At 55.6% G+C, this 25,145-nt stretch overlaps 1 protein-coding gene across 1 annotated transcript in view; it reads right to left on the bottom strand.

Moving 5' to 3' along the window:
- TGFBI (transforming growth factor beta induced) overlaps positions 1 to 23,915 on the bottom strand; it is a 30,855-nt gene extending 6,940 nt beyond the window's left edge. Inside the window, exons 1-11 of the mRNA XM_069484071.1 lie at positions 23,722 to 23,915; positions 19,272 to 19,370; positions 9,566 to 9,630; positions 8,531 to 8,691; positions 8,018 to 8,182; positions 7,660 to 7,806; positions 5,559 to 5,700; positions 2,881 to 3,093; positions 1,969 to 2,106; positions 1,234 to 1,379; positions 307 to 443 (exon numbers count right to left, since the gene is read on the bottom strand). Of these exons, the coding sequence (XP_069340172.1) occupies positions 307 to 443; positions 1,234 to 1,379; positions 1,969 to 2,106; positions 2,881 to 3,093; positions 5,559 to 5,700; positions 7,660 to 7,806; positions 8,018 to 8,182; positions 8,531 to 8,691; positions 9,566 to 9,630; positions 19,272 to 19,370; positions 23,722 to 23,855 (1,547 nt within the window). The 5' untranslated portion in view covers positions 23,856 to 23,915. The remainder of the gene's footprint in view (positions 1 to 306; positions 444 to 1,233; positions 1,380 to 1,968; positions 2,107 to 2,880; positions 3,094 to 5,558; positions 5,701 to 7,659; positions 7,807 to 8,017; positions 8,183 to 8,530; positions 8,692 to 9,565; positions 9,631 to 19,271; positions 19,371 to 23,721) is intronic.
- Between the last annotated feature and the right edge of the window lie 1,230 nt (positions 23,916 to 25,145).

The raw sequence follows: 25,145 nt of genomic DNA, 5'->3' as shown, positions 1-25,145 counted from the left end.
CGTCACATCCTCCAAGCCAGGCGCTCTCTGCTCACTTGGGACTTTAGGAGAGAGGGAGGTTTTCCTCGAGATTCAATGATAAAAACGTAGCCCCTGCCCTGCTTCCCGTGGACGTGAGGGTCACACCCCCAGCAGTAACTCTGCTTCCCAGATCAGGCTTTCGAAGTGACCCTCACCCTTTGCCCCTGCCTGGAAGGTCGCTCCAGTGTGCGACAGTGTTAACTGAACCCCGGAGATGGGGGCAGCTTGACACAGCTGGGGCCCCCCACGCCCTGCCCGGCATGACTGCCTGGCAGAAGCCCTTACCTAAAGCGACTGTCCCCCTTCAGGACATCCATGACGGTCCCCATGGGGGGAGTGAGCACCCGGTCCATGGTGAACAGGGTCCCGTAGCGCCCCCTCTTGTCGTGGGCGGCGATGCAGCTGTTCTCTATGCACAGGCTCTGCCGGAAGGGGCGGGAGAGAGGGGGCTGTCGGCCTCCTGATCGGCTCAGGCACGCGCTGATGGCTTCACCCACAAAGAGCAATGAGTGTATAGTGGGTGGGGAATTGAAGCTGGGATAAAGTGATGTAATAATATTTTTCTCCAGGGAATAAAACAATAAAAATGGTCATCTTTGAGGAAAGACTGGCCATAGAGGCCTCAAGAGAGTTACACAGAAGTCCTAAAATGAGAACAGCAGTTACACCTGAGGTCCACTGACCACAAGCAAATAAGTAGACCGAGCCCAGCTATGTATTGATTTAACACATGACGACCATCCTTAGCCAAATGGCGCTGGTTGCTCCCAGGAAAGAGCTGCGTTGAGCTATAGTTCCTAAGTGATGTTCCAGAGTAATGTCGGGTTTGAAGCTGAAGAGAGGAGAAGAGAGAAGAGACTTTCCCGACCAAGGAGGGCTGGGCTTCAGCCCCGGGGGTTTCTCTTCACATAAGCTCAGAAGATTCCAAACCCTCCTCCATGCGTTCATCCCTGAGTTCAGGGTGGACTTACTGCTTAACAACCCCGGTCAGACAGGTGTGTGGTTTATTCTCTAAGGCCTCCAGGAAAAGAGATTCTAATCCTGCAAGATCTCATCCCAATACCATGTAGACTTCCCAGAAATTAGTTCCCTCCTTATCATACAAGCTCCTGCTTATTGAGGACTTTTTTGTTTGTCTGTTTTACACGAATACAACTTGCACTTCGTAGAGCTGAGCCAAACAAGGAACGAGATTCAGGACCCAGAACTTACATTACGATAAACAAACACTCTGAGCTTTTTGCCGCCCAGGGTTTCCAGGGTCTGTCCATGGTACAGGTACTTGGAGGCCAGCTGGTCTTTAATGATGTGGTTCAGAAGCAAATTCTTCGTATTGGCATTAATTGGAGGGGTCCCATCTGCAAGAGAAGGTGTGGTTAGGTCCGGAGAGACGTGCTCTTGAGACGAAGAGGATGACGAGAGACAGATACAGTGAAAAGCCCGTCCCTCCTAGCATCTGGAAATGGAGACTGAGAAATCAAGGGAGGCTGCCAATATTCCTTAACATCTGGCATCCTCTGCGGAGGAGGGAGAAAAACCCCAGAAATTCAAGGGTGTTTGGAGTTTTGCCCTAGGAGGGAAGGGCAGGCGCGCACACAACGTGGCCTCCTCTGCCCTCCCCACGGCTGCGGCACAGCTGTAAGCTCACTCTGACCGCCTGGCTATACATTGGCAATTGACCCTGCAAATAAAAAGCCAAGGGACTGTTCCGCTGCTCTCCTGGCAGGAGCAAAGCCTTGCGTTCTGAGGAACCGATCCCCAAATGCATTCTCTGCTCTGCCTAACAAAGCCCTGAAGTTCCTCCTGATGTCACATCTGCTTTCGGCCGAGCTGGGTGGAAGCTCTAAGGTCCCGTGGGGCGCTGCAGCTCAGGGAGAGGGCTGTGCAGGTGACGGGCGGGGAAGCCGCCTCCAGGGACAAACACACGGGACGCTTTCCCCATGTTACCTTTGAACACAGAATTCAGGGGAGCCAGGAGGGTCACCCGCTCGCTCCCGGAGAGATGAGTGCCGAGGCCAGCTTGTCTGAAAAGGTCGATGGCTGTGGAAACGTCAGACTCTGCAGCCAACTCAAACAGCGTCTTGGCTTCAAGGAAGGAGAAAGTGGGTTCAAAAGTTAAAAGTGTGTTTTCGTTTATCACTCATCTACCCGGCATGACATACATCAGCAGGAATGTCATCTCGTGAGTCAACAATCCCTCTCAACACTGTGGGGGCTCAGCGGGTTTGTGTCATCAGGGAAACGGTGGCCCAGAAAAATCTGCCCGGTCGAGGTTCGTGTCAGCTCGGCAGAGGTCAGCCTCTGTCCCAGGCCCCGGGCAGGCGTGGCCAGGACCCTGTCTCCCGCTGGGGAGGAAGGCGGCATTGTCTGTGTGGTTTCTGGAGAGTAAGGCCAGGGGCCACGCCCGTAGAAAAAGTATTGTGCTTTTTTCCCATGAGATTCTTTCACTCAGGGGCAGGATTCCAGAATGGGGCCAGGATGCTGAATGAAACACAAGCCTAAGACCATCCAGTTGTTCACCCTGGATCAGTGACCCTGGGACAGCTTGGGCACTACTGAGAAAGCAAATATTCTGCAAATGGCCCTCTGTGCACAACCACAGCAGGCAGACCTGAAAGGCTTCTGAGATTGCATCTCCCTCCCCAGAAACCTTCAATGGCTCCCCACTACCTCCAAGACCAAGTGTGGACTCCCATGCCTGAAGTTCAAGACTCTTCACAATCTGGCCACAACCCCCCTGTTCTGTGGTGGCTGAGAGGCTGTGAGCCGGGTCTCGGCAGAGAAGTGGCCCCCCAAGATCTCCCTAACACTGTCACCAGGGATGGCAGAAGGGACGAGGCCCCCCGAGGCCTGGCCTACCTGAGTCTGGGATGAGCAGCTCATCGATGAAGTGGATGACACCATTGGTGGCCAGGATGTCTTTGTTGGAGATGATGGCCTTCCCGTTGATGGTGAGCATGTCCCCACTGCAGCCCACCTCCAGGGTCGTGCCCTCCAGGGTCTCCACGGACAGCCCTGCGACGATGGCTTCGGCACACATGGCCGACTTCAGGATGTGGTTGTTCAGCAGGTCTGGGGGCCAAACGGACTCAGGTCAAGCCAGGGTCCACCCCAGGATCCTATTCTCTTGGGTGTGGCCTTCAGAAGCGGCTGGGGCACCATGGGACCAGATCCTCCTGTCCTCCTGCCTGCTGCCCTCAAACATTAGCTGCGGCTCTGTGGTCAGACAGCCCGGGCTGGAGTCCCATGGCCACCTCCAGCTATGGGACCCTGGGTTAGTCATTTAGCCTCTTTGATTCTCAACTTCGCTCATCCGTCAGCGGGAGATAAGAACAGCATCATCTCCTAAGGTGGGTGTAGGGATGACGTGAGATCCCGAAAGTGAAGCACCTGGCATGGTGCAGCGCCTTACAACACAGCTAGCAGGTAGCTTGTCAGTAGCTGAATCTCAGGGACGAAGGAAGAACTCCAGAGAGCCTGCCACGGGATTTTTTAAGCCTACTGACCTGTATAAAAACGTACAGCATGGTAGGAAAAGATGGAAACTGTAGCAAATGACAGTTTTGAATTATTTGTACATTTTATTTGTCCAGGTTTGTGTTCATTTTACCCAAGCGTCGACCAGTTTCTGGGATCTGTCTTAGGGGTTAGAATGGTGATCAGCAAGACACAGCCTGGGCCATCCCGATCACCACACCCATAAGTAATGACTACAATTGTTTATTTGCTCGTCCGAGTATTATTTTAGGGGCAGGGCAGGGCTGGGGGCCCGAGGGGGCTCCTGACCCGTCCATGGCTCTCGCTGGCCTCCATCACCTCGGAGGGCCCAGGCGGGCGGGACGGGACCAGTCAAGGAGGATGTGCCCCACCCCAGGCCAGGCAGGTTCCTGGACGGCTGCTCCCCAGGGTCACCAAGACTCCTTGTCTCGCATTCTCACCAAAGAGGTGAGTTTCAATCTGTCCCTGACATGGGAACCGAAACCACACTGTCACGGGCAGGAGGAAGCTCAGCCCGCAGAGGCATCGGGCTGCCAAAGACACGGCCTTGACAGCAGGGCTGACCACACTCAGCCGGGGGCAAGAGCAGGGGTGGCAGGGCCCCGTGGGGATGAGGCCTTGGGGATTTAGCTTCTCAGAGAAGGGTGGCGTAGGGGGCCCTGCCAGGGCCGCTCAGAGGGTGAGCAGGGTCGGTGGGGACCGTGACCCTTGTCCTTCGAGTCTGCAGCTACAGCACCGGACAGAGGCCCTTGCTTTGAGCAAGCCGGTTACTGAGCAGGAAAAAGCAGATTTGCAAAAGGGATGAATTAGAGGCTTTTTCTCCCACCCTTATAATTTATGACAAGGAGTTCTGAAATCGGTGAAGATAAAACTGTGTGTGTACGAAACATGTTTTAGTGGGGAGCGTGGCTCTGAACAGAAAGCAAGGGATGCTGAGAGGCGCCTGGTCCCCTCTCCCGCAGGAGGCCCGTGCCGCACCCCTGCCCTCACTCCCAGGACATGCTGGGGGCATCTCTGTTGTCACAGTGACCACATCAGACCCCGACAGCGTGCTTTGACACCTGCCATCCCCGCTAGCCTGTGCTTCCTTGAAGGCGAAGACTGTCCTGTCCTCACTGCTGTGGCCTCAGTTCCCCCACAGGCCGGGCACACAGAGGCCCCACAGTCACCGGGACCCAGAACAGATCCCACCTGTGCTTTCAGAACGTGCCCTGTGCCACCCTGCGTGGCCACAAGGAGAGCATGTTAAATTCACAGAGCGTCTGAAATGCGCTTGCCATTTCATACGGCACATCGCAAAGGTGGGTTTAAATGCACTCAAAAGAAAGGGAGCTGCCCTGGAGTATGTGGGGAAGGACAGTGTGGTTGGGGGTACACAGGGGACCTGGGCCTGCTGTCCTCTTCAGGGGACTCTGGGACCAGCAGGCAGCAGCTACGCTCTCGGCCCTTCAGGGGTCCTGCCGCAGAGGGGCACCGCCTGACCAGCAGCTCGCTGGGGAGGGGAGGATGGGACCACCAGCAGCGAGTCGAGAGTCAACTGTTACCGGTTTTTACCTGTCATTTTGGCTCATCCCTGAGGCCTGTGGCCACATACAGGAAGAGATAAGGGTCGGCACGAGGATTCCATTCCAGGGATGCCGGGACCTGCCGTCCCCGCCCACACCTCCCAGCTGTGGCTCCACCTGGCGGCCTTGCTCTGGCCTCGGCCATCCGAGCCTTCCACTCTCCCTGTGTCTGGCCCAGCCAGCCTGGACCTCCAGCTCCGCCTCCCTTCTCAGCCCAACTGTGTCCCCAGGCAAAGGCTCCTGGATTCTGTACTTGCACTTGTTCCCCTAGAGCCGGGGTGGGGCTCTGCTGTGGCTTCTGGACAGACATGGCTGGCAAGGAGCAACAGGACAGGACAGTTCTAAGCCACAGCTGCAGTGGACGTCCCGAGAGTCACCTCATGGCAGGTGGCACGTCCATCTTGGACGAGAGCAGGACTTGGGCTCAGTCTGGCCACTCCAGTGCGGCAGCAGCAGGGGCCGATGGGTGCTCACCTCTGAGGGCCTCTGGGTCGCCCAGGATCCGGTTCAAAGTCTCAGCAGGGATCTTCTCGAAGGCCTCGTTGGTCGGGGCCAAGAGCGTGAACTGGCCGTCACCCTCGAGCACGGTGTTGAGCCCTGCCGCGGCCACGGCAGCCTGTGGGAGGGAAGGACGGTGTGCTCCCTGAGGGCTCTGGCCTCTCTGCAGCCAGCCGCGCGCACAGCCTCACCATCCTCCCTGCAGGGCGCGAGGCTTTCACAGGAGCCCGGGATGAACAGAGAACAGAACCAAAGCTCGCTCCTGCCACAGCCTCGGTGGCCCTGCCCGGTCTCAGCTTTGGCCACAGGGCCCCCTTCCAGGCACTAACAGGACCTTCCCTCTGCGCCTCTGCCCCTGCTGTTCCCTCTCCCTTCCCCCTTTCTTAGCTTCTCTGACTCTACTCCTTCTTCCACTAAATTGTCATTTCTCTGGAGCGTCAACGTGGCACATCTCCCAGGCCATCCTGCCCCCAGATGAAAGTGAGTCTGTCGGCTGCGCCTACTCTCGCAGCCTGCGGCCCTCCTCACGCCGCAATTCGGTAGTGATGGGCGATGGCTTACGCCAGCCCCATGCATCTAAGGGTCACATCACCCGTCCTCTGCACGGCAGCCTGAAGGAGCTTCTAAGAGCCTGCGTGGCATCCTGCTGCTCTCAGGATGGAGACAGACCCTCCCCTGGTCTGCCCAGCCTGCAAGGCCCCGCAGGACGTGGCCTGGCCACCCCGCCCTGCCCGAGCCTGTTGCATGCTCTTCACCCTGACCCCGGCTGCCTCCTTGCTGGTCCTGCTCTGAGCCTTCACTCTCGCCCTCCTGTCCGCTGGGTGTGCTCCCGCCCCGTGTCTGTACCACTGGGCCACCCCTACCCGGCAGGCTTCAGCTCAGAGACCACCCTCCCCGACACCTGCCTGGCCCCGCAGTCCCACCTGGCCTCCCCCGCAACTGCCGCTCACCGCGTACTTCTCACTCCACACTGCTTATCATATCTGTGGCTACCTCGTCGATTTGTTTGTCTGTCTCCCCAGATAGAATATTGGCTCCACTGAGCATAGACATTTGTCTGCCTCGGTTCCCTCCGCACCCCCGGCACACAGAACTGCTGGGAAGCAGCAGGTGCCTACGCGGCATGTGTTGGAAGAAAAGACGGACGTGAGAGAGGGTCCAAGAGGAAGGGCGGGATATCGCCAAACCCAACCATTAATAGTAAAAGCTGGTTACTCAACGGATCGATTGCCATTAAGTAACACATGTGCCACCAACTTTGTGGGAACATCATTCCCTTGCAGGCCACTGCCCTTCGAGTGACCCAGAAAACGAGGGGAGAAGGGCTTGGAGAGCCAGGCCCCCGGGACTCCCCAGCGCCGGCTAAGAGCAGTCCCCACTTGCTGGGGCTCAGCGATGCCAGCTGGCGTGAGCGTGTTTGTCTCTCTGTGTTGGAGATCTCCAGGGAGGGCCTGCCCCACTCCCACTGGCATCCTTTGTGGTCAGGAAGTTCTCCCTGAATCGGAGCAAAAGCCCTGACAAGGCAGCCTGCACCCACTTCCTCCCGGGCAGCCGCTGCCAAGAGGACACCACTTGCCCCTCCAGTTGCGAGACAAGCGCCTGCCAGGCTGGGGAGAGGGGACGGTGTCCTAGAGGCCCCAGGGCAGGCAGAAGCCAGGCCAGACTCTGGTGTCCACGCTGGTGGCCTCTCTGCTGGTCTGGACTCTGAGGAAACATGGGAATGGCTGGAGCAGGGGTCCCAGGGTGGCCACTGTGGTCCAGAAGTCCCCTCGTGGCAGCTGCCCCCTGGGAGGAAGGGCCCTCCCACCTCTGGCACCTGCGGGGCAGGCCCAGGTGGCCCGGGGCTCGGAGCACCCTGTACTGCTGCAGCCACAAACCAGTGACCTTTCCCGGCTCACAAAGGAGAAGGCAGACAGAGGGCTGCACGGGGCAGGTCAAGCAGAGCGTCTGGTGAGGGGACTGTCCCTGGTCACGGGCATTCAGGGGCACTTGCTCCTCCTGCGGAAGAGGCCCTGCCAGGCCCCTCTGGGAGGTGGTGTGTCCCCCACCCGGGCTTCCACCCAGGGCAGGCTCTCACCCGAAGGGTCTCGAAGGTGTCCTCAATCTCGATGATCTGCTGGATGTTGTTGGTGACGGTGGAGATGACCTTGTCGATGAGGTGCACCACTCCGTTGGTTGCGTGGTGGTCGGCTTTCAGCAGCCGGGCACAGTTGACGGTGACGATCTGCACGGAGAAGCAGCAGGGACACGCAGTTAGCACAGCAGAGGCGCAGTCTCCGTGGAACTAGCGGGCTGAGGAGAAGCGGGCACAGCGGCAGGGCTGCCTACAGCCCATCGGTACCGCAGGCCGGAACACCAGACACCAGCCCCGCAGAGGACCAGCACGGGGCTCGCTGTGACAAAGGACCACGCTGTGCAGCTGGGCGTGCCCCTACCCCGTTGGGATAGTGGTGGATTTGGATGTTGGAATTCTGGTACATGGAGGTGAGCGCCATGCCGTGCTTCAGCTCGTCCGTCAGGACCCGCCTGCCCACCATGTGGTAGCGAAGGGCGTTGAGCAGCTCGATGTTGACGTTGCTGACCAGGGAGTCCAGCACTTCCTGCAAGGAAGGACAGGGTGACAGTCAGGGGCTGCAGACCCCGTGTTCAAGAGGCAGGTCCTGGCAACCGTGGGCAGCTTGCTCCCCAGCCCCTGGGCACCCAGGCCTCTCTTCTGCCAGGAACCCCCCCCCCCCAGGGAGCACCAAGGTCGGCCTGTCCAAGGTGGCGGAGGGGGCATCTGCCCCATCTGGTGAGGAGCATTTTAACACAAGTGCCCTTTGGGGGCTTAAGGGAACAGCTTCCTGCAACAGTGGGAAATGGCTCCAGATTCCCGTTCTTCATGGCCACCCCTCGGGGAGGCAGGCAGTCCCCGGCAAGAGTCCCCTGGGCAGAAGGAGGTCACTCACGGCAGGCAGGGAGGCCCAGGCCTCATTGCTGGGGGCGAAGATGGTGAAGCTGCCCGGACCCTCCATCTCAGGCCTCAGCTTCTCCGTGCGGTCCGTGTACAGCTGGGTGGTGGTCGAGCCAACGACACCCAGGGTCTCGTAAAGGTTTGAGAGCGGCAGGGCTGCAGAGGCAGAGGACAGAGGAGGGGGGTGCCGCTGGGGGTCCAGCCCAGCCAGGCCAGCCCAGCCCTTCTCCGCCAGAGTGACGGTGTGCCCACGGGTGCAGAGGGACAAGGGAGTGTGTGCAAAGCCCAGAGACAGTCCAACGCCGGGGAGCCGAAAGCTCGCTACATGCTTCTTAAAATGTCTCAGCGAGTCACAGGCCACTCTCCGTGAACTCAACTAATTGGGAACTTTTATCGTTTCAAACACAGCAGCGCAAAGCTATTGTTCCTAGATAGTTAGATAATACAGGCAGGAATATTCATTAGAAATAGATAACTCTAATCACAAACTAGTCTTGCAGATTTATCTAGTTATTGAAACTGGTTCCCTGATGGCCTCTACTGGAATAAAAGAACTTTGTAAATCTTCAAAGTACTGTGAATATTTGCAGTTAATAAAATGTTGTTTCTTAAAAGTAGCCTGAGGTTTAGAAGGGCTTTCTCAGACAGGGAGTTGAACGTTCATAGTGAAGGGGCTGGAACTGAGATGCAGAGGCTGAGCTCCTCTTCCAAGTCATCTCCTTTTCCCACTCCAGTCCCCTGCCTGTCCTTGCACTTGAGTCTGTATGGCCACAGCTCTACCCGGGCCAACCACTGCCCGGGCCAACCACGCCCTCCCCGTGACCTTGGCACCAACCCAACTGCCCCCTCCCTTTCAAGTCTCAGTCTCACATTCTTAACTGAAAAAACAGCAGATAGCGGCGGGCAGCGAGCACACAGGGAGAACGCCAGCACCTCCTCACGCCACCAACTGCTGTCACACGCCACGCCTGCCCCTCTCTCCCACCTCTGCCCTCCGTCCACGCCAGCACGCCGGGCCTGGCTTATTCACCTGCTGGACAGCCCTTCTCTCCGGGGACCTTTTCGTATCCAGGACAGCACTCGTAGCTGATGACTCTGGAATGAGACCAACATGCACATATTAGGTGGGGCGCCGCTGCTCACACACTTTGGGGCCCCCCAGGAAGAATCACCTCCCGGCCAAGAAAAGGGAATAGTGGGTGAGACATCCTCCTCCTGGGAGATCATTTGCTAAATCATATCTGTGCCTTTCATTAGCAAGGAGCTTCTCACCCCTCCTCAGCTTCAGAGAATGTTCCTGATGGTTACCAACACCCACAGCAAACCAGCCGGGACAACAAATGACTCTGGCAGCATATTCAAAGTTGTGATTAACCAACATCATGCACCGAGACTTGATCTCCAACGTTACACAGGGGAGCCCAGTGGTTAGCACTCCTGAAACGGAGCAGGGAGGAGCACAAAGAGCCCTGCACCCGTCCTGGCTCTGAGTCTGCCACCAACTAGCTGGGGCATCCCCAGCCAGCCCTGTCACCTCTCTGGGCCTCAGTTTCCCCATCTGTAAAATGCATGTGTGTACCCTGCAATGGTCATGGGATTCAATCTCTCGTGGCCTTCCAGCTTTCCGATTTCATAACCAAAAAGGGTAGCATATATATGACCATCAGGTTTTTCCCCGTCTTCACAAACTTTGAACATTAAAATAAAAAGCAAAGCTCCTCTTATGAATATGCTTGGTTTTTTTATTTCTTAAAATTAAACAAATTAATAAAAACATTTTTCTGGGTTCAAATTGAAAATATACAAAGGAATTTATATAGTAAAGTGTTCCCTACCCACCCTCATCCTTCAACTATCCTGTGGTCATTGCAGGAGTCAGCCAACATGGCCAGTTTGCAAGATTCTTCATATTTGGATAAATACCAGGCCAGCAGTGCACAGTTTCAGCCTTTGAAATCATTTGTTCTGGAAAACCACAAACTTTCTCTGCTCCTAACTCAGACCAGTCCATCATGGGACATTGGCCACTGTGCAGAGGTCTGAAATACACAGCTTCAGCTGACCCAGTATCCTGGGGAAGCCCAAAAGGGCTGGGGATTTCAGATGACATTGCAAGGAAGGGAGGCTACACCTAAAACAGACTCGCCTAAAATCAAATCCCCGAGTTCTGCGGAAGGCCAGCCCGCGCACAGCAGCGTGAGTGTGGCCTCTCCTTGGCGGGCCTGGGGCCAAACGCAACCAGCCACATCCTTCCCCTTCCTTTCCCATCCACAATGTGCCCTCCGGGACAGGAGGGAGCACAGCCTTTAATTGCAGTGGGTTTTACCGCAGAACTGCTGGCTGTGGGGCTCTCCAGGATGTTTAACGACGTTAGCAGAAGAGAGGCGGGCAGATGGGGAAGAAATAAGGGCTGGGGCTCTGGGCTCTGGGGGTGCGCTCAGTGTGCCCGGGACATTCTGCCCTGGTTAATTCAGCTGGAGTCGTCTCAGGGAAGACTTAGTCAGTCAAGTGAAGCTGAAGCCCAGCTCACATGTTATCCAGGGGCTGTTTCGGGGATTGCTTAGCTAGGCGGCCGGGGAGCTGCAGTTGTGGCTTTGCTAGAGTTAGGCTCCCCAGGAAATGACTGAGGAGTGACAAGCTGCGCACCCTCTTCTTCACCCTGCTCGCTCCATCCTCCTGCCTTCCGCTCCCCACCTCCTCTCCAGCCCTCCTCCCACCCTGTCCCTGCCTACCCTGCCATCCCTCTTTATAAGGGCGACACAGGCTGTGGTCTCAGGACCGACTTTCACCAACCCACAGTGTTATCTTCAGAAACTGAAGTCACCCCTGCAACCAAAGCAAGATTTGATCGGCACATTTCCAGGGGCATCCTGGTTTAAGAGGAACGGTACTAGGATGAGGAGACTTGCCTTGTGATCCATGAGCACCTAGCAGGGTGACCTTGAAAGTCCATTTCTCTCTCTGGACTCAGTTTCCTGATTATAAAATGGGGTGAAGTTAAACTAGATGATTTCTAAAATTCCTTCCAATCTCACACTCCCAATCCTAGTCATAAGGCTTATTTCTAGGGAGTAGAGATGCACTTTTTCAGAGAACAGTGCCAACTTCTTCCAGCTAAATCCAGGAAGAGCTCCAAGCCTTTGACCCATAGGACCAGGGGACACCCATGCATGGGATCCCAGGCTTTCTCTGATAAATGCCAGGGCTCCATGGCTGGGGTTGGGGAGGTGGGATTAGGTCAAGTCCCCCAAACTTAGTTTCTTTCTGAAAGTGTCTGTGTGAAACTCCACGGAGCTGGAGAAGCACAGTTGGAGCAACGGTCTTATGCTCAGGGTCCTCATTTCTGGCGCCCACGCACACGGGTGCTGCATACCCACAGCTGGAAGCCTCAGCCGAGCCAGCCAAAGACTTTTCTTCCATAATGCTGGCTTCTGAGTCTCACCCCAAGAAACCTCAAAAGAATTGAACGGCTCAAGTGGCCTCACCAGGATTTCACTGAGGACAAAAGAAAATCAACTCCCCAAATGTGAACATACTTGTCTGTAGCCAGGTGTACGTCTGTGTGTGTGTGTTGGCGGGGCGGGGAGGCGGGGAACGCAGAGAACCACACCAGGAGAAAAGGAGAGCTGAGGGGCTGGGGAGGCAGGGACAGATCTACGCAGAAAAGTCTCCGCATGGAGCAGGGTAACTTAGGACGCAATCAGAAAACTGCACGGGCTCGATCACAGGTGGGGAGGGACAGGCCCAGAACTCTCCTTGCATTTCATCAAGTCCAGTCCTCTCTCCACTGCTCTTGACAATGCACGTATCTGGAAGACAGTAAACTGAATGGGAAAGTTTGACATCTAGAAGACACAAGTGGTGTCTCCAAGGTGATCACGACTAACCGCTGTCAGCACTCACTGTCCTCTCCACGTGGGCTTTCTGCACCTGTGGCCCCCAGTGGCTGGACCACGCTGTGCTGTCACAAGTGGATGGCTTGCGTAACACACTCCGCATAGCCGAGGCTCAGTCCCTGAGGCCACCGCCTCCCCAGTCAGAGGCTTGTTCCTGGCTAACCAAGTGTGGCTCTCTGCCAGGAAGCTCTGTCCTAATCCTCCTGCCCTGGTGACCCCTCCCTGTCCGTCCTCCTGCTGCCCACGGTCTGGCACCTCCGCCACTCTCGAGGAGTGCCGGGCTCATCCCTGCCTCTCAGCCCGAGCACAGCAGCCTGTGGATTGAGCAGGTGCCACAGCTGGCAGGTCGCCTGCTCCCTACTGCCCTGGCAATACCAGCCTTGTCCGGACTGGCCTGCACGCCCCAGAGACGCACGGGGCAGCTGTGAACGGCAGACGGCGACAGCCGCCCACTGAGACAATCTCGACCAAACCTCTCCAGGCCGGCAGTCTCCGCAGGGGCTTGCCTGCCCCCAGGCTCAGCCCAGCGTGCCACCCCACTTGGGCTCTGGTCCTAGGAGAACAGACTCTGTGGGGAGATGATGGGCCGGGGGACAGACAGAGTCATGGGTCCGCTGCCATCTCTCTTGGGCGCATGCAGGAAGGACAGAAACAATAGGGCCTCCTGGCTGTGGCCCCCACCCGCAGTTCCCGGGCTTCCCTGCACAGAAAAGACTAATCTGTTGGTCTCTGAATCTCATCTCATCAGCCAAAGCTGCTCTGATTAAAGGCTCCTGGTTTCTCCGTGGCCAGACACAGTCTAATAAAGAAAAACCTCAAGTTAGAAAAAGCAGGCCTTCTAGAGTAATGAACTGCTAATTATTTTGTATCAGCTTCCCAGGTCAAAAGAATAATTTGAAAAAGCAAGTGAGGAAAGGTGTCTGAGCAGATTTCAAGGAGGGGCAAAAGGATAGCACTGACCCACAGTCTTCGTGTGGAGACGTTCGGGAAGCTCTCGCCGTTCCCCCTCACGACTGCATAGAGAGAATCACTGGTATTTATCTCCTTACAGTAATTTCCCAAGAAGGTAACGTACGTTAAAATAATCGCTCTCTCCCAGTGCGCTTCCCGGGTTTGGCCGCCGCTCCGGCCGTCAGTGCCGGGGACTCACTCGCGCGGGGAGTGGAGCCTGCAAGCCAGTCTCTGTGACCAACGGCCAACCGTTCCGGTGACATCGTCTCCAAGAGGAATCGCAGAGCAAACAGACCCACAGCGTCTAGACATCTGCCTCGCCCCATGGACCGCCGGCCCGGAGCGGTTCACTGTCTACGCTCCCGGCCTTGGAAACTCAGCTGATTCTTGAGCTTCCCGGCAGAAATCAGGGCTTGCTTTAACCTCCCGTCCACACCGCAGGCCTCAAGCACTATGGTGTCCACTGCCTGCTTAGTGATGAGGGTGGAGTCTTCAGAAAACAGACACACGTTTCTGGTGGGAATCTGTGTGCAGCATGCGAGGGCATTTTGGGGGCTCCTGGATGCTGTCTCAGTTCCCACGCCCCGCATTCGATGCCCCCGTGCAGCAGCAGGTGAGCACCTAGGGGAAGGTCGGCAACTGAGCCAAAGGCTTCCTTCTCTGACCCGGAGGCGGCTGGTCTCTGGGACCCACAGCCACGGGCTCAGGGCTGTTGAGAGACATACCTGGGGCAGCCTGCCCTTCAGGCCTGCTCACTGTGTATCCCTGAGTCACTGACATCAGCTGCTGGGCTCGACTGTCCCTGGGGGCAGCACAGAAGAGAGGGCTGACCTGCCCTGCTGACCAGCGGATGGCTTTGAGCAAGTCACATGGCTTCCTGAGCCTCAGTCTCCCCATCTGTAAATGAGCTAATAACCATACTGACCTTATAGGGTAACTGTGAGAATTGAATGAGCTTACATGTGATGATTGATATTTGCTAAGTGATAGTTGTTGAGCTTCCTCTAAAAAAAACTGTGGGCTGAACACAGTCACTCACACTTGTAATCCCAGCACTTTGGGAGGTGGAGACTGGAGGACTGCTTGAGGCCAGGAGTTTGAGACCAGCCTGAGCAACAAAGCAAAACTCTGTCTCTACAAAAAATGTTTTAAAAATTGGCTGGGTGTGGTGGGATGCACCAGCTACTGGGAGGCTAAGCTAGGAGGATCACTTGAGCCCAGGAGTTTGAGGCTACAGTGAGCTATGATCGTGCCATTGAACTCTAGTCCAGACAACAGAGCAAGACCCCATTTCAAAAGCAAGACAAAACAAAACAAACCAAAACAAACAACAAACAAAAAACTCCAGGTATAAACTTTAAGATTGAGGCCAGGTTAATAACGTCATTGGAAGCAATGTCTTACATCAGACCACTGATCAAATCACATTGTAGCAAATAAACTCCCCACAACGCATCCCTAGAACTCAATAGATAGGGTCTGTGTTACTTCCTCACTGCTTGTTGTAACAAATTTAGTGGCTTAAAACAACACATATTAATTATCTTACAATTCTGGAGGTTAGAATCAGACATTGGCCTTAGGAGGCTAAAATCAAAGGCTACGTTCCTACCAGAGGCTGTGGGGGGAGACTCTATTCCTTCCCTTTTCCAGCGCCTAGTGGCTGCCTGCATTCCCTGGCTTGTGGTCATGTCACTCCAACTTCAGCTTTCATCATCACGCCTCCTTCTCTGACTCTGACCCGCTGCCTCCCTCTTACCTGGCAGCTTATGACTACACTGGACTCAGCAGATAATCTGGGATAATCCCCCCTTTAAGATCCTGAATCAAATCTGCAAAGCCCCCTTGTCCATGGAAGGAACCATATCTACAGGTTTGGGGATTGGAATGTGGACCTCTTTGGGAGGTCGTTTTCCTACCGACCACAGGCCCTTACCTCCGGTAGTACACAGATTCACGTAAATGTTCAACAGAACAAAACTCCACATCAGCTAAGCAGCCTCTTAGTGTCTAGAATGGGATGGAACCTTCAGGAAGATATTTGGTGTTTGGTTATGTCTCAGTTACCTTGGAGCAAATTACCCAGGGGGTCCCAGCTGGCTGCACAGGGAATAGGTGACAAGGAAGGAGGTGCTGGTGTGGGTCTGGGGACAGCCTAGGTGGCTCCTCACCATCTTCTTCTTTTTCCCTGGGACCAAGGTCGTGGGATATGAGAACAGGAGGAAAAGGATGGCTCTTCCTCAGCATCGTGTCAGATGTCTCTGGGTGCCCTGCCCAGGATGACAACTGCTGGAATTAGCCCTGCCAGCTGATGGCAAGCTCGACCACGCCCCAGCTGGCTCTGGTGAAGTTGAATCTGTCAGCTTTATCGCAGCCCCGAGAAGCATCAGGCTTTCAGCCCCTGGGCAAAGCGAGGCTCGCCACTACAGAGGCGGAGTGTCCTGCCAGCTCATCGAGGCTCCAGGGAACGGCTTTTGCACTTGTGAAATGTGTCGCTCATGAAACAATTTCAAGACTTTGGAACGGAGAGCTGCCACCCGACCCGCCAGCTCCCGCGCTGGCCCTCCCTGTGCCACGTCTATGATGTCTGTGCTCCTGCTGTGACCGTCCCAGCCCCGTGACGTCAGCTCAGACTTGGCTGCTAAACAGGCCTCCTCTCCCTGGGGCTCGCACAAAGGAGGCCTGTCGAGAGGCAGCCAGGCTCCCTGACCACAATTTCCTGCACCTTTTTCTCACGGTGCGACATATAAAAATTTTATGGCTACTAATCGAACCAGGGCCTGAAATCAAGGAGGGGAATGCCGTCCGCCCCCCACAACCCTCTTTCTTCGATTCGCCATTGTATCACTCCGGTGAGCTTTAGGATCCGAAACAAATGCTAAAGTGAATTTCCAGGTAATAAAATTCACTCAAGCCACTAAATAGGGCCCCACTGGTAACCACTTCCCGTAATAAAATCCGAACGTCAGGCTTGATGCAGAACACCAGGGTCCTGCTCTCCCTGTAGATGCAGAATAGCTGTTGTCTGAGGCTACCGTAGCTCCGCCTGAGGACAGCGGTGCTGCGTGTGGCCAGGACCCCCCTTGGGGACAGAGTCCAGGGCCCCACAGCAGCAGGTGGGTGGCTCCAGGCTCCTGTCTCACCAGGCCTGTCCCTGTGACTCTGTGACCTCACGCCACCACTGTGCTGGCTGCCCCTAGTCTGCTTTCCTCAGTCGGCCCCTCGATGACCTGTGCTGGCTCCTCATTGAGGACACTTCGCTCCCTTTCATCCCAGCTCATGCTTCTGCTCCAGCCTCTGCTCTGGAGTCTTGCTGAGAAAATCCCCCTGCCCACGCTGGCCCCACGCTGGGACAATTCTTTTGCTCTAATCATTCACAACCATGCCCCGTTTCCCAGTCTGGTCCTCACCCAGCTAGATGCATTTGGGACCCCCTTTCCGCAGGACGGTGTCAACTCCAGCCAGCACCTGAGCCCTCTCCCCTGCCCACCTGACCACCCGTGGCACTTAGCTCTGGCCACCCGGTGGTCGGACAGCGGCCCCGTCACTGGTCTCAGTCCCAGGCCCACAGGAGCCCTGCCAAGCTGCTCTTACTCAGCTCTCCGAGAGAACGGAGATGGGTTCAACCTCTTCCTCTTCCCCTCTCTGAGTTTCTGGATTTTTCCAAGTCAGCTCCACCTTCCTGGTACTGCACGTGATGTTCCAGGAAGGGCCTCTCTTGTCCTGGATCATGAAGTGTTACATCAACTCATGTTTTTCTATCTTCATTTCCTCTTTTTGAATGTGGCCAAAGCAGCGGCCACATTCGAGAGTTGAATGTGAGTCTCACCTCCCCTCTGGCTTTGCAAGACCAGGCCAAGAGCTGGGCCTGGCCACTGGGCTTTGCCCGAGGCTGCTCTAAACCTCACTTACGTGTTTAGAAACCCGCACCCCACCTCTACATTTCTTCCCTTTCCTGGTGCCTGGCCTCTGAGGTCACTGGAGGAAGGGCACTGCCCCATGTCACTGAACTCCCAAAGCCACCCCTGCCTTAGCGGGGATGCCTTGGCACGGTGTGCCAACACGCAGCTCCGATGCTGGTGCCTGCTGCTGGCACACACGTGGAGAAAGGCAGGTAGCAAGAGCCAATAGCTGAGGCGACTCATCACCAGCCACAGGGAAAGCCTGGGAACCGCCGGGGAATGAGCTCCAGCTGCTGTTAACCATGCGGGCAGGTGCTCCAACACAGGGCGCCCGAAATGGCACGGCCGGTGCCGCCCTGTGGCCAGCTTGGCATCACCAGTGGGCCGCATTTCTAGAGAAATCTGAACTAACAGAGAGGTGGTGCCCTTTGAAACTGAAGGCGCTGAGATGGAGAGGAGCTGTGTGCTCGACACCAGTGCGCTGGGCATCTTCCTGGTCCAAGAAGCAGTTTCGTGGGGCCTGGCTTAATGTTTAATTAAGCAATTACTTAACTGTGTGTTTGAGGAAATAATATATGCCATAAAAAATCAATTGGTACTAAAGGTATTTCTTTTTCTTCCTTTTTTTTTTTTATCTTGGATGTAATGGAAGGATGGGTGGAAGAGGAATTGGCATAATCTTTTTGCTCATGGCAGCAAGAATTGTAGCTGGGTATCTGTTCACTGAAACCGGGCGGTGTGTGCTAGCTCACTCAACTCTAGCTTAAAGGCCGGGCAGCCAGCTGCCACGGACCTGCCCTGGTCAGGCTCTCAGGGATTGACAACTGGGATCAATAACTGCCTGACACAATCAGGATCACACATTGGGCTATTTAGTTCCACGTATTTTTAAGGAAAGAGCATTTTCCCTGCTTTCCATTGGTTATTAAATTGGAGGAGATGTCTGCTCAAAAGCAATGTCACAAGCAATAAACTTAAAAATCCCTGACACTGGAAAGTGTTCAAGATCATGGCTTAGAGTGTCTTAATCCTCCTATGATGCAGACAAGAGGAAGGTCAGGCCCTCCCCAGTGGCTCAGGAGGTTTCCCAAAGCACATCTTCCTATCTGTAGGCGAGAGCCAGCTGTGAGATCTGTCGACAGTTAGTGCTAAAACAGATTATGTTTCCCCGGAATCTGTCAGAACACGATGCTCCCCTGTTTCCAGCAGGCAGCTGGCAGCTGGAGCGAAGGCTGCTCCCTCCTTATAACAGAGGCACCAACAAGCCACACTGTTCCACTCCCTGTTGCCACTCTTGCTTCTGCCTGTGTGGTCGAGATTTGCAAATTCTGGGGTAATAACAGCAGCCAGCATTTACCGAGCACTGACTAAGCGCCAGGCACCATATTCCTCATAACAGCCCCAGAAGGTAGGTCCTTTTGGTATTCCCACTTCACAGACAGGGCAATGGAAGGTTCTAAAGATGATGTACCTCGCCCAGGTAAGTGGAGAGCCAGGGTTTGAGCCAGTGTTCTAAACATGCTGTGCTGTCTCCTACTGTGCGTATGTCTGGGCACTCAAAGTCTTTTTGGGGTGTTTGCCCTAGGACTGCAGAGCAGGGGTGGGTTCTTTAGCGTAGCTTCACCAGTGGGCTCTCTATTCCAGAGTCACATGTAGGTGGCTTCTCCACTGAATATCGGTATCATTTTGTGATGATTGAGAACCCCACCCCCTGCCAATATTTCATGCTTCTTGCAATCCCAAACCAACCAAAAACGTATCCAAGTCTTGTCAGCAGCCTTAAAAATGCAAAATAAAATTGGCCTAGTTTCCTAAAAATGCCACTCCCCAGCACACGGTCCCGACATGTTAGCGCATGTACCTTCACGGTTCTTTAGGCAGCCTGACCTTCTAGAAGGCGCGCCCAGGCCTGGGGGCGCCTGCAGCCAGCTTGCACCCAGGGGGCCTCCCTGGCGGCTGGTGGCCCTGAGTGCTTACAGATACTCACGTGGATTTGCCGCAGATTTTCCTCTGGTACCACTGCTTGCAGTTGGTGAAGTACTTCTTGTTAGTGCCAATGAGCTTCTGCACAGCACACACGTTTGGGCTGAAAACAAAAGGAACAGAGTTAGCAAAACGGTTAGCATGTCCACCTCACCTTGACATTTTCCCCATCAGGTTGGCCTTCCTGGGCCATTAGAATGTTCTAGAACTGGAAGAGGAGACAGCCATTTCAGTCTTGGTACCTGGGCTGGCCTGTCTACGTAGATTCCCGTTGGTCCCCATGAAAGCGTCCCCTTGAATTAAAAATTGTTAAAGACTCTCTTACACATTGGTATAATGCCATGTAAGTATCCTTTTTGACATGGGCAATTGGTGAGTGTAAATAAAAGCATTTCTGGGCAGCCCCACATACAGACATACTCTGGCTCCCTAGACCACCCCCCGGTGCCCCCAAAGCAACCTGTAACGAGTGTCTTTCCTGTAACTAGAGGCCATGCCTGGCTGCTGTCAGGACCATGAACGGGGGTGATCTCCCATGTTCGTCACTTAGACCCCAGCTCAAGTCCCACTTCCCCCAGACAGCCTTCTTCCAATGTCCCAGGTGACATGCTTCTCTCCACCCTCTGACCTGGGACTCAGTCCTTGTTTGATGCTGGGTACCAAACAGAATCCCATCACTGGTGTGTGTGGGGCAGATGTCTCTTCTTTTCAACTACACTCAAAAGAACATTGAGAACAAGTGTTCTGTTTTGTTCCATCTTTTACATTCTAGACGGGGCCTATCACCCGGTCAGGATACAGGAGGAGCTTGGAATGAACTCGCTGAAAATACCGCTCCCCCAACCACCCAGATCACAGGAATCCTCGGGAACTCTGTGGAAGAGCAGAGTGCAAACGTCCTGGGGTTCTACCTCGGGGTTCTGGCCTTTCCCAGAGCCTTAGGATTCTGTTCTTGTAAGTTTCATTCTAGCGTAGCAAGTCCTGACCGGAACCGTGCTCAGGCCAGGTGACTGCAGGACCTTCAACGGGAGCCACTGGGGAAAGGAGGGGACTGTGGCTGTGTGGTGACAATCGGGAGGGGTCAGCCTTCCCGAGCGGGAGGCAGGCAGTTCATCTGACTGAATCACCGGTCAGAGGAAAGCCAAGAAAACAGACACTGAGGCCTCAGAGAACTTCAGGTATCATCCAAAGGGTGGAGTGTTCCTTTAGTGTCAATTCTCAAGTCACATTAAAAATGTAACCCACAGACCTCATTTGCCGTGCAGGGTATCACACCGATATTACAGTGAGAGCTACAACCACCGCCCACCATTTAGTTGCAGTCAAGTTACCGGCTGGGAATTCATTCCCACCCTTTCCTTCTCTGCCCTGTGTCTTCTATCATATGACTGTCACCTCTTGTCCAGTTTTTTTGTTTTTTGGTTTTTTTTTTAATAGGCAAAAGGGAGTAGGACAAGGAGACACATGGGCATTAGTGAATCAGTGCAAGAACCTAGGGGCGAGAGAGGGGAATTCTGGAGAAGAGACCCCAAGCCCGCAGAGGGAGGGTCCCTGCCTCCCCCGTCCTAGCCGGGTCTGACCAAATGACCGCAGCCCCCAGATTTCTACAGTCCTGGCTTCTCTGTTTGTTGCCTAGAAGTCACAGGTTAGACAGTCCCCAAATAACCCCGAGGAGTCCCTGCTGGCCATCCTCCAGCCCTGGGTTTTATTTATTGTTGTACAATCCCAGAAGTTCTTCTATCTGCCCAAGCAGGAAACAATTACTGTCGATGAATTCCCTGCAACTTTCCGTAGGCGTCTGGCGACTCTTCAGCGAGTCTCTTGTGAATGTGGCTCCAACATTCCTCTGCAGAGCGTTTCCACCGCTGCTGCCCCTGTAACCGGAGCGGAGGCCGGGGGCGGCCGTGACCCTCTCTCTCCCTCTCACATCAGGGGGGTGTGGGTGGGCTGTGTACGTACAAGATTTATGCTGAAGCTTAATTGAAATGAGCAAGCCGTTCCTGGGCCCTCTGCCTCAAGCATAACAGTGTTGCTGTTCAACTTGGCTTTAAAAATCAAGTGCTTCAGGAAATTGGGTCCAGTCTTTGGTTGTTGATATTTGGAAATACGATCACATTTTTACTTCTCATTCAGTATTATTTTCCCCCTTCCCTTCCCTATAGCAACACAGTCGAGAGACCATGTCGTAATAACAATCTCTCGACAGCTTTCTGTGTTTGGACTAAATCACCAAGCTGATGTTTCAGCATCTGTGAAATGGGAACACGAGCAATAGATCTGACTGTATGGTGACGATGAAAGCACCAGTGGTGATGGGTGACAAGTGTTACACACCAACAAGACACAGTGCTTCTTTCACCGCAGCTTGAAGCACACTGCATTTCCTTAAAACAGCAAAGAACTTCTCCTTCCCTCTGCACCAGTTCTCGCTCTGAATGAAGGGCTGGAGCTCGAACAAGGTTATCCATTTGCACAGCGAGCCACACCCATGTGTGCAGGGCCAGGCAGCCCTGTGGTATTTTCAGGGACAGTTAGTTCAGAGTTAGTGCCACTGTGCCTGCAACCCTTTTGTCATGCTTCGTGTGCCTGTGCATCCAGATTTTACTGGGGGGGGGTACCCCTGGACTTCTCAGATCATTCTGCCCACCACAAATTACTCTGGATCTTTCCAACTGCACTGCAAGAAGTTAACCAAGAGGACTGGCCTGCAGGGGTTGGTGGGGAAGTTGATCTAATATCTGAAACTCATAATGAAGAGCATCTGCATTAAAAAAAAAAAACAAAAACAAACAAGCCCTATTTTCCAGCTGGTCAGTGTCTCCTCTGGGCTCTGAGGGGAAAGAGAGGTTTGCTAAAAAGAAGGTTCTTGGGGAAAAGGCCCTCAATACCTTGGGGGACCCTTCACTGTGGCTGTGCCCAGAGATGCCCTTACGGGTGACAGTGTCGCACGGCATGCTATGGGAATCTTCTCCTGACTTAGTGGACAAGAAACAGAAACCTCCCAGGCAGACTGTGGCCCCAAACACAACACGGTTCATTTGCCAGAGAGGCAGAGGGACGGAGGGTGGGGTGGACAGCGACAGTAAAAATGCTGGTGGCTCACATCCTGACTTTGAGGCCTCACACCCCCCTCGTCTTTCCCACCTGCCCGCTCCCTCTGGTGCACACAGCCTAAGTCAGAGGAATTCTCCTGCTTCCCCAGGGGCTGCCCTGTGCTCTCCTTGTCCCAGGAGGGTGTGGAGGCTGCGGCCCAGCCTGGCTTGATCTCGCTCTGCAGGGCGCCTAGATCTGTTCCCACCAGCCCCTCTTCCCTGAAGCCCTAAACACTTGAAAGGCCACGTTGGACCATAAAAACCACAGGCAGAGGAAACAAGGGCAAGTCCTCCGTAGGACAGGCAGCCTGTGCCCACACCCAGCGCACTCCTGGGCGTGGAGGGCCAGGGCTTTGCTGGGGCTGTGAAGTCCACTCTGTCACCCCCACAGTGAACTCTGATCAGAGCACAGATCGGCCCAGTCCCTCCTGGGGCTCTGAATGCCAGACCCCAGTGGCATCTGGCCTTCCTCTGAGGAGCCGTGACGTGACTTTACTCACATGCAGTTTGACCGAGTTGTGAAGAGGACGTTGGTGCAGGTAGGCTGGAAGCCGCAGCCAAGCCTGGCTGTGTGTGAAGCAGGCGTGGCCTGGTGTCGGGTGCAGAAATCTTGCCCAGCTCTGCCTGGGTCTGTGCTAGGGTCTTTACCACGTGAGCGCATCGGCCTGGGCTGTCTCCTAAAGCCACCCCACCTTCAGTGTCTCAAAGGAATACTTGGAATGATAATGTCCCATATTTACAAACCCAGCTATTGCTTTAAGAAAGACTCTAGTTCTGGCTCCAGTGCACACTGCAGGACCGCAGGAAAGTGGCATGGCCTCTCGGGACTCAGTTTCCCCATCTGTACAATGTGTGTGAGGCCCAGTGAATTCTCCTGCTTTTCACTGGCGGGGTGCCTTTGCCGTGCCCAGGTAGTGTGAGTGCAGGGCACGGCCAGGTGCACAGGAACCTGGGGCGCCTTGGATGCCGCCACCTTGTGTGGCCCCCAGGCGCCTGTCTGAAGTCGCGGGCCAGGGACCTGGCTGTGAACTGCTGGGTGGGCTTCCACCTTGCCCTGGGCAGACAGCTGCCAACTCCTCCTCCCTCCCGTGGGCTGGGAGGAGAGGCTGAAAGCGCGGGTCGGCCCCACGTTGGCCGAGCGGTGGCTGGTCAGCTCCCCCACTTTCTTCCTCTACAAAGCGACCCCACCTCCCTCCCTCCTTCCCTCCGCCGCGTGCAGGGCTGGTCTCAGAGCCGCACGCTGCCTGCTTTCCGTTCGATCTTTGTCCCCTGCGCCCCCAGCCCGCTTGGAAGCCCCCGCGGTGAGCGCCTGGGGCCCGGCGACTCGTCCCTCGGCCGTCCCGGCAGGGCGGCTCGGCTTACCCGTGCTGGCGGCCCCGGAGCCGGCTGTGCTGCAGCACCAGCTGGTAGGGCGACTTGGCGGGGCCCGCCAGGGTCGCGGCGGGGCCCAGGGCCAGCGCCAGGGCGACAGCCAGCAACCGCACGAGGAGCGCCATGGAGCAGGGGTCGCGCACCGGGAGGGCGGCGGCGGCGGCGGTGGCAGCTCCGAAAGTGAGGACGCCTCCGCCGCCAGCCACGTTAAGTAAGCGGCGGGGGGAGCGGCCGAGGGCGGGGAGCGCGGCCGCCTGGCGCCTCCCAGCCCCGCTCCCCCGCCGCGCTCGCGTCTACGCGGGCCGCCGCCCCGCGCCCACCGCTGCCCTCCCCCGCCGGCGCGCGGGTCCTTCCACATGCGGGGCAGGGGCAGCTGTCTCTGCCGCTCGCCTCCAACTTCATCCCCTGCTCGGGTCCTGCACGCCCTGAGCCCGAAGACCCCTCGCTGACCCTGAGAGGGGGCGGCAGCGCCACCCCTAGGACACCTGGCCCAGCGGACTTGTCTCTCCACCCCAGCGTCCACCCCCAACCATGCTCATTGAAACAGACGAGGAGTAAATCTTGCGAGTGACAGAAGCCAGAAAATGTGGGGCAGGTTTGGCTCTGGGGAAGGGTGGGGTCCTCACCTTGGTGCTCACTCATTCCCTCCTTCGGTAAACCTGAGCAGAGATGGAAAAGGCAGGATCCCTGCCCTGGAGCAGCTCAGAGCAAGCAGACAGCTAGTCATATGGTAGCTAGGGCGGTAGCGCTCACCCAGGCACCTATTAATCACCCACCAGTTACCTGGCACTGCTAGCCCTGAGGGCACAAAGATGGAAGAATGGATGAGACCCAGGCTCTTTCCGAAAAAGCTCATAGTCAAGGAGATCCATGGACCATCCAACAATGTGCCATGGAGAGGGGCAGCTGGGGCCTTGGGGGCCCAGAGGAGGCACCTGTCCCGACAGGAGGAGACACCTGCTCTTAGGCCTGAAGGATGAGAAGGAGTTAGCAAGGCGAGATAAGGCATTCGTTCAGGGACTCAAGTTGCCCCGTTGTCTGAAGCATGGGGAGTTGGAGTCAAGGGTGGAAGAGGAGGGGTAGAGTGTAGCAGGGCCAGACCCCAGCTAAGAGTCCTACAGATGAAATGGTCAGTGTCACGAGCAGGCTTAATGAGGCAGGAAAATCAGGTGATCAGGAAGGGACAGTGTGAGAGCTTGAATCATGGTAGAGGCAGAGATGGAGAGAGGTGGGCAAATTTGAGGGTGCCTAGGAGGCAATGCATTCGCTAGAACTCGGAGGCTGTGCAGAGAGAGTGGGGGAGAAGGGAGAGTCAGGGATGATGGAGGTGTCTGTGGCATGGGCATGGTGGCAGGGTGGTGCCATTTTTAGAATGAGGGACACAGAGGCTTGCAGGGAGCAGACACGTGGTTTCA

Source organism: Eulemur rufifrons, chromosome 10, assembly GCF_041146395.1.
Source record: "Eulemur rufifrons isolate Redbay chromosome 10, OSU_ERuf_1, whole genome shotgun sequence".
NCBI lineage: Eukaryota > Metazoa > Chordata > Mammalia > Primates > Lemuridae > Eulemur > Eulemur rufifrons.
This window is presented reverse-complemented; position numbering and strand designations above follow the sequence as displayed.